Genomic DNA, 8321 nt, shown 5'->3' with positions numbered 1-8321 from the left:
TAATTCAATATACGCAATTAAAATGAATGCAGAAAATATGGCCAACTCAATAGAAGTGTGTTTTATCTATAAATCCATGTAGTCCTCTTTATAAATTATGATCTTTATCAATTATAAAAAGCTCTTTACGTCTTACATGTGTACAACTGTATGTAATATGAGATTTTTCAATACTTGTCCAATGAAGAAACATAGAAAAGGAACATCATTCATTTCATTCAATTCATAGCCATTAGCACAGTATAAATTAAAAGCCTAGCGAAACTTAAACTTTTTCTAAAGCATCGATCGCTTCGCCATTAGCCATTCTATTACTAGCTTTGTGTCGATGATTGTACATAGTTTGCAGAGGTACATGAAGTAACTCCACAATCTGTATAAAGTTAGGCTCTGTAACAAAAGCAAATGAACAAATTAGTATTATACAGCACTTTCGATAAGTTGTATTCAACAATTTTTGAATGAATTATATGTGATCAGCCTATCTTACCGTTCTCTGCTGTAATGTATCCGTGTCTAATTAAGAAGTCAAGGGCAACTGGTACAGAAGTGGTTTTGAAATGTGGGGAAAGTATCCTCTCTAAACATTCACTAACGGGGAGTAATTCGAAGGTCTCTACTTCTCCATCACTATTGTTCGGTACAAAGTCGGGCGGCAGTTCAAGATCATATACAAATTCCGTGTTGGGAAACAGACCCCTCTCACTTTCAAAGAAGAACGATACGCAGCCAGCGCTCTTAAGCTTAGCAATGAGATGATTCGGTATACCAGCTTCTTCGCCAGCTTCTTTTATCGCGGTTTCATTTATACCATAACCAACACTCAATCCACCACTCACCATACTATCCCAATATGCCGGCCATGTCTGTTTATTCGGACTACGCTTTTGTAACCATATTGACAAGCCCTTGACAGGATCCATTACATAGCCGTTTATATCCACTCCGTATTTCCGAATTCCAAATAGACCTGTCATTTCAAAAAGCAAATATAAGGTACTGGTAATTATGATAATATTTATCTCATTTTCTTTTAGAACCATTGCACACAAAAAAAACTTAAACAGTAAGGAATTTTCTACTGCTTAAACTATAGCCTTATCATCTCTATTGTAATTGACCAATTCACCTGATTGCTTATGATTTATTACTTAAGCTTTTTTATGTGTTATGACTTTTATACTTACATGTAGCCGAACGATCCATCTTAAACAATGGTAGCGTATTAAATTGTGCACGCACTTCATAACATTCCTCTCTCCAGCCTCGTAATGTTACAAACTTCCCACCAGCCATCCATTCCCTTAATACTTCATCGACGCGTGCACTTCTTTCAGCATAATCCCGAAAGGCTGGATTTAATTGCACATATTCGGGATGTACTTGAAATACCTTGAAAATTAATATTGCATTATACATGTCTTAACAAAAATATAAATGTATTAATAAAAAAAGAATAAAATAAACTCACTTGAGGATGATTTAATATTTCCTTCATCACATCCGGACGAACAAGTCCAATTTGCTGTCCATCGACAACAAAAGCTCTGCATTCTCCTGCATGTAAACCTAAGGAATAAATGTATTCTTTCGTAATTTATATAAATATAACTTCTGTTCTACATCTATTGTAATTTTGTCAATATATAACATAAGAATGAATATTTATTATTATTAAAAAAATTGATTGCTGTTGGAAAATTATGTTCGGAAAAGAGAATCAGCATAAGAAATATTTATATTTTATACAAGTTTTTCAAATGTAAACTTAGCTAAGTAGCTACATTTATAGGAAGTATAATCAAAGTTTCCGCAATACATGGCGATCTCCCTAAACGAGCGTACTCAAAACAAGCATTAAGCCGATTAGGTATATCTGTCTTGTTACAAAAAAATTTAAGATTTTGAAGTAATTATTCCGCGGAATAGGCCGTCCGTCATCGACGACGCAAAACGCGATGACGGGGACGTGGCGGAGGCGCGCGCGGCCTGTCGATAATCGCTCCCATGATTCGTGTCGGAATCCTTGTTTTTTTTTCTTCTCCACCCTATTATTTTCTACCGAAAGACGAACGGCAAATACACACACGAGCGCGAGATCGATATTCTCGATGGTCCGCGCAAACGACGGTTGCCGCTCGTTCCTGACGCGGTCGGGAGACGCGTCGCCGGGGATAATATGTAGCGGCGTGGGCCATCGCGTAACGCTTACCTGACAGGTAGAAGCAATTGAACTTGTTGGCGAGTTTCATTAAACGTGACATCGGCTTCTTATCGTTATCCGCCATGATGTTACGTCGTTGTCATCCGGCCAGCTGCGACGAAAATCCTGGCATCGAGCACATAACGCGTGTCAGACAGGCGCCCCAGGAGACGGTGCTTTCCGTGGAGACTGTTGTGGACTGTTGCGCCCTACGGGTGGCGCGCGCCGCGATTGGCCAGTCTCTCGGCGGCGCGAGCTGCGTCAGCCAATCGGCGTCCGTCACTCTGCCGCTGCTCTGCGCTACTCGGACACCGCTACGTCGCCGCTCTCGTTCAATCGGCATATAACCGAGGATGGCCGAAACGTAACGACGAAATGGAGGGAACACAAGAATTTCGATTACGGAATCAAACGGAATCGATCTCCCCTTCGTCGCGAGACTAAACTAAAACGTAATCGCTTTATTATTTACTTCAATTTCTCGTCTTGACCTCTTATATCTTCTCTTTATCATTTCTTTTATTTTCTCGAATATGAGGGGTAGATACGAATTTATCATAAGTAATATGGCGCGCGAGCGCGTATACGGGTGTGTCTCTCGGAAACGCCGCGGTCTTTTTCGCGAAGGTCTCTCGATGACTCGGTGAATCTTAAACAGTCTTGATATCGTCAAGTATTTAGCGAAATGATTAAGAGTACGGTCAATACTTTTATATCGCTGGCTTTTTTTTGCAATGCGCGTAGCTGCTGAATTTGAGACTCGTCAAGGCTACTATATACAGTCGAATGCAAAAGTATGTAATGCATAATGAATTGCTTTATGATGAATTTGCGCCATTGCGAGGTTTGCGTCTTTTTTTCATTTTCATCTCTTTCGGAAATATTCTACACGCAATTCTGTCTCAAATAGAATAAGTCACTTCGAAAATATGTTATGATAATATTAAAATGATTGAAAAGTGACTTTAAGTTTTAATTTTTAAGTTTTGGAGCCATTTTAATGTCACGCGATTGTGTTCCGCTTAGGATGCGTTTATAAAACATAACAATGTCGTAACTGTTTCCAAGGAGAATAAGAAAGTCAAAATAATGTCAAATTGACGTTATTATATTAACTGATTATTAACAGAATTTATGTCGTTTCTTTTGTCATGTTTCGGTTAGTGACATTATTTTGACTTTCTTGTTCTCCTTGGCCGCGTTCAATAGAATGTTTATTTTACAACTGATCGAAAGTTTTCTTCATGTTGATTGAATTAATTGTATTTTTAAAATACCAAAAATATTGAAAAAAAACTTCCACTTCTTATATCGCATTAATTCCCAATAGCCTTTTTTTACGTTTTAATTGTCAAGAATTATATTAATTTTATTTATTGATTTGTATTGGCAGTTATCCAGTCGACACTAAAAGTAACATGTCAATATGTTATAATTTCGCATTCAATGGTATAATTTATATAATACCACTACGTGTTGTTTATATTGTTGAGTGCGAAATTATAACATTGTTGTTATGTTATTTTAGTTGGTCCGATTAGATATCTTATATATTTTGATGAATTTCGATTTAACAAAAGACTATATTTATTACTTTATTTCTTTTTTTTATAATTTTAAGTTTAGAGAAATATAGTCTTATTTCATTTTGTCAGCAAAGGAAATTTCCAACAGTTGCAAAATAAATATTTTGCCAAACGCGGTCATTTTTAATAGTATAGTTTTTAATTTTTCTTAATATTATATGTTGCATTAGAGAGTAAATAGAAAATTATAATTGCATTGTGTGCCAAGAATATATATACAAAAGTCTCGAGAGTATTCATATAAAAGTCAAAAGAGAGTATACATATAAAATTTATCTATTTTCTTATCTGAACGTTTCCATTTTAAATTATTCTCACTTGTATCGTAAATGGAAATTAAGACACGTAATGCAAGTTTAATTCCTGATAAACTGGTCTGCGAGAAAAACACGACGTGACTTCGACAATACTTTGATTAACTTATTTTAACGCAAATAAAAGTATTAATTCCCTTGTTGTTGAACATGTGAAACGTTAAACGTTGAAAAAGATTAAATATCGGGTATTACAAATCGTATAATCAAAAATTTTCCTACTGCGAAAAATTATTTTGTTAACTTAATTAACATAATCAGGATTTTCGAGATAAAACGTTATCGTTAAAACGATTGATGAACAAAAATTATTTTTTGACTATAGAAGAAAATTTTCTTTGTATCAAATATCAACTTGATAAAAAATAATTCTTTATCGCCTATTTTTACATTGCAATGTCTTTGATGGGTAAACATTTTATTAAAAAGAGAAAGTATCTTTTTCTTTTTTGCTGATTGTTGATATTTTATCTTACGAATAAATTTCCAGATTGCTCCACCAGATATCGCTAGAAGTATCGTCGAAAATTCGAAATCCGTAGTAGAGTTGGAGGGTGGCGTTGGCGACGTTGGCGTGTTGTTCTCGTTTAGGAGTACGTCTTACCGATTAATCATAATTAAATAAAGGTAATAGTAAATTATTCGAAATGTCAGAAACATCAGAATCAGACTCAGAGTACAATTCATCCGATGAGGAGGTGAGTATCACGATTTCCTTGTGCGCTTACCATTTATATCATGCGCATTCTAATCTAACCTCGTTTAACTCACGTGTCCAGCTACAAGAAGCTTTCGCGAAGGGATTACTAAAACCAGGGCTTAATGTAGCGGTCGAAACGAGTGGCAAGCAATCCAAGAATTACGTCGTGAGTGATTCTTTTATCAGAAATTACTACAGTACATTTTGGAGTTCTTTTATTGTAATTTAACCTAACTTTCCCTGTAAACAACTTGTAGAATCATATGAAGCAAAAATTGGATGAAATAAAGCTGAACTTGCCATGGATCGAGAGGCTGGATATGGTAAATTCACTTGCACCATTGGCACCAGAATTGGCACTTCAAATGCAAGAGCAAGAAGTAAGACGGGCTAAGCAGCTACAAGGGAATAGAAAGTTACTTCAATACAAACCATCTGAGGATCCTATTCTGAATGACTTTCGTAGAGAGAACATGTTTCACCGTCAAGCTCAGGGTGCTGTTATGGAAGGTATTAATAGATTAAAGAAGCTTGGCATATCGATATCTAGACCGGATGATTACTTTGCTGAGATGGCCAAATCTGACGAGCACATGCAAAAAGTACGAGAAAATCTGATGAAGAAGCAGGTAATGACGCAAAGATCGGAAAAAGTAAGACAATTAAGACAACAGAAGAAGGTTGCGAAGCAAATGCAAGTCGAGGCAACTTTAAAGAAACACGCAGAGAAAAGAAAATTGATGGAAGAGGTTAAAAAATATCGCAAGGGTATACGAAAGGATCTCGATTTCTTGGATGATAAGAAGAAATCACAAAGTAAACCTCAAGGTAAACCACTCGTAAATCGCAAGATAAATTCGAAGGCCCAGTTAAAGATGCAAATGAAGGCTGCCAAATTTGGTTATGGAGGTAAAAAGCGCCGTAGCAAATGGAATACGAGGAGCAGTTCGGCCGATGTTTCTGAATATAGACGACCAGAGAAAGAAGGCAGAAGAGGAAAAGGTGGAAAGGGAAAGCAAAGATTAGGCAAGAATCATAGAACGCAAATGAAAGCAAAGAGGAAATCGTGAAGGATCTTTAGTCAGTAAGTCTTTCGCCAGTAATAATCATATGTTATACATATTATATGTTATACATATGTTATATGATTATTACATATTGCGTTTTTTTTGTATAAAATATTATAAAATAAATTACATGATGCTGTTCACTTTCCTGTCTTACCTGTCATCCAGAAATTTAGTGAGACATCGAAAAACATAACCGTCGGTGTCAATTTTTTTCGTAATTTGATCCTTTTCTGCTTTAAAATTTTATTCCAAACGCTCCGACGTTCAGATTTATAAAAGTGTCGTGCAAATGTATAATATGATTTGCTTCATTTTTGACATTAGAATGACGATAATTAATAAGTGATATTAAACATTTTATTTTAATAATTATTTATTACGCATTTATTACTAATCGACTCGGTCGACTTTAAAATTAGAATTAAAATTTTATCGATCACGCGTATCGCGCTAGTTCCAATTGAAAACCGCGACAAAGAATTGTCTCCCTTAAATTTCCGCCTGTAGAATAGTGGGAAAGAGCGTACCTCGTTGCGAAATTCGCGCAGCAGAATTCGATCACCTAACACATGTCCCGCATTAGACAATCCGTTGTATGTACACACGGTGCTACACGCGTAGGATGCCGATTACATCGTCTATTACATCCCCCCATGAATCGTGCGCACCGATACACACGTATGCGAACGCGCTCTCGCGATACTCCTCATTCCCCGTGTGAATGGTCCGCCGTTTCCGCCGGCTATCGACGGTTGATCCATCGATGGATGGATATATCCCGACATCGATAACGATCTGGATCTGTCATCGTTCCTCTTGTAGTCCGGGTCTATCATTTGGACGTGCCTTAGAGAGCGCGGATTGAAAATTTGAGAGGTGCACTGTACATGCACATGCACACCTATATACTAGTAGTGAGTGATCTAAAGAAATAAAAAAAAGTTATTCTATACGTGGGTTTACTGTATAGACAAGACGAAGTTTAATTCTGAAAATTAATTAATGTTTAAAGTAAAGAATATTAAAATATCACACTTTTATTCTGTATTAGATAATGAAAGACTTTAGATTTCTAGTAAACTTTAAATAGAATCTTTGAATTAATTTTAAGATAAGACGTGTTTAAATTAACTTGTTATTTTAATTCCTGTCACATTATCAAGTTGAAGTGAAATGATGTTATAAATTAAAGCGTTATCTCAAATGACATAATTATCAAACTTGAATATACCCATCCGAATCTCTCGGTACGAACGCGCTTTATATCCGTTCGGATTGTCAAAATACGAAGTGGTCCGCAGAATACTGGATAATACGTGTGATTGGGCTTTGAATGTATACAACTTGTTATTTGACGAGCGGAAATACCCTGTTGCGAGTTGCGTACATAAGGCGTATCCTCCGTTCACGAATCTGAATGTATACACGTTATATGTACATTTATAACACCTACATTGCGTTATGCAAGGTGCGCATACGTTGCGTGATTGTGTGGCTCTCTAAATACATAAAAATAATACTTTTAAAAAATAATTATATATATTAAAGGGCAGTTAATTATACAGCTTATATATGAATTTTAGATGAATCTGAAATAATTTCGAAATGAAATTTCACTTTTTAGTAACAATTTTGTGCAATTAAATTTATGAAATTTCTGCGCAATATAGAGAATCTATAATTTATATACGGAAAGGATGGTTTTGCAAAAACATCAAAATTTAGGTTTAAAAGTAATTTTGTTGAATCATCAAAATAATTACAGAGGGATCTCAACTATGACAAGCAGTTTTGACGTTCTAACAACCAATTTAAATATCTTACATAATTATTATTTTAATGATAATTTTCTACAAAATTATTTTTATATTTGTTTTAACTAAATTATATTTTAGCAAAATCGTTTTTCCGAATAGTTAAATTGAGAAACTAGAATATATTATAAGTGTATTTGATTTGAAATAGAAATAGAAAGATAGGGTACATGAGATAAATTTCCGAAAACATTTTTTTTTATAGCGTTTGCCGCGGGTTATTATATTCAAATCCCTGCAGTATTTTCTTCGATGCATCGTTCTTCGTTCCCATTGATTCGAGCGCACGAGAGTTCACTCTGGGAATCCGCTATCCGCGTAACAGCTGTTTTTCGTCCCGGCTTTCGACATGTTTTCACCTTTTTTGCACGATCCGAATCTAGGCAATTACATACATGTCAAGGGTGACGTGTGCGTGTATAGTCGGTACGCTTTGGTGCTCGCTTTCTTATTCTGTCTGTCCCTTCTGTCTGCATTTCGCGTACGTATACAGTGCATGCTCCATTTGACGCGTGTCCGAACATCCGTAAAAACGGCGAGAGGCTAGATCGCGGAGAATAGATAGACGGATCGATGTAGAGGAGTCGACGAGAAATTCATTTGGTGATATATAGCAATGCGTCTCTAGTCTCTC

General features: G+C 35.8%; 2 protein-coding genes across 2 annotated transcripts; one reads left to right on the top strand and one right to left on the bottom strand.

Moving 5' to 3' along the window:
• Nucleotides 1-2392, bottom strand: LOC108693357 (uncharacterized protein YJR142W). The gene is made up of 5 exons (XM_018202251.1): nucleotides 2213-2392; nucleotides 1472-1569; nucleotides 1188-1392; nucleotides 491-970; nucleotides 1-390 (listed from the first exon to the last, which is right to left on the bottom strand). The coding sequence occupies exons 1-5, from the start codon at nucleotides 2286-2288 to the stop codon at nucleotides 266-268; spliced, it is 984 nt and encodes a 327-aa protein (XP_018057740.1). The 5' UTR covers nucleotides 2289-2392; the 3' UTR covers nucleotides 1-265.
• Nucleotides 2393-4663: 2271 nt separating this feature from the next.
• LOC108693348 (probable rRNA-processing protein EBP2 homolog) lies at nucleotides 4664-6013 on the top strand. The gene is made up of 3 exons (XM_018202242.1): nucleotides 4664-4801; nucleotides 4883-4969; nucleotides 5061-6013. Exons 1-3 carry the CDS (start codon nucleotides 4751-4753, stop codon nucleotides 5871-5873), a joined length of 951 nt encoding a protein of 316 aa, XP_018057731.1. The 5' UTR covers nucleotides 4664-4750; the 3' UTR covers nucleotides 5874-6013.
• Nucleotides 6014-8321: the final 2308 nt, after the last annotated feature.

Source organism: Atta colombica, unplaced genomic scaffold (assembly GCF_001594045.1).
Source record: "Atta colombica isolate Treedump-2 unplaced genomic scaffold, Acol1.0 scaffold9, whole genome shotgun sequence".
Taxonomy (NCBI): Eukaryota; Metazoa; Arthropoda; class Insecta; order Hymenoptera; family Formicidae; genus Atta; species Atta colombica.
Note: the sequence above shows the minus strand (reverse complement) of the source record. Positions and strands in the feature narration are given on the sequence as shown.

What these genes read in the sequence shown, in the direction of transcription:
- LOC108693357 (XM_018202251.1), bottom strand. Translation starts at nt 2,288, where the DNA reads ATGGCGGATAACGATAAGAAGCCGATGTCACGTTTAATGAAACTCGCC. An exon ending in AAATATTAAATCATCCTCAA is followed by an intron (nt 1,393 to 1,471) that starts GTGAGTTTATTT and finishes TTAATTTTCAAG; the next exon opens with GTATTTCAAGTACATCCCGA. An exon ending in GATGGATCGTTCGGCTACAT is followed by an intron (nt 971 to 1,187) that starts GTAAGTATAAAA and finishes TTGAAATGACAG; the next exon opens with GTCTATTTGGAATTCGGAAA.
- LOC108693348 (XM_018202242.1), top strand. Translation starts at nt 4,751, where the DNA reads ATGTCAGAAACATCAGAATCAGACTCAGAGTACAATTCATCCGATGAG. An exon ending in ACAATTCATCCGATGAGGAG is followed by an intron (nt 4,802 to 4,882) that starts GTGAGTATCACG and finishes TCACGTGTCCAG; the next exon opens with CTACAAGAAGCTTTCGCGAA. An exon ending in AGCAATCCAAGAATTACGTC is followed by an intron (nt 4,970 to 5,060) that starts GTGAGTGATTCT and finishes AACAACTTGTAG; the next exon opens with AATCATATGAAGCAAAAATT.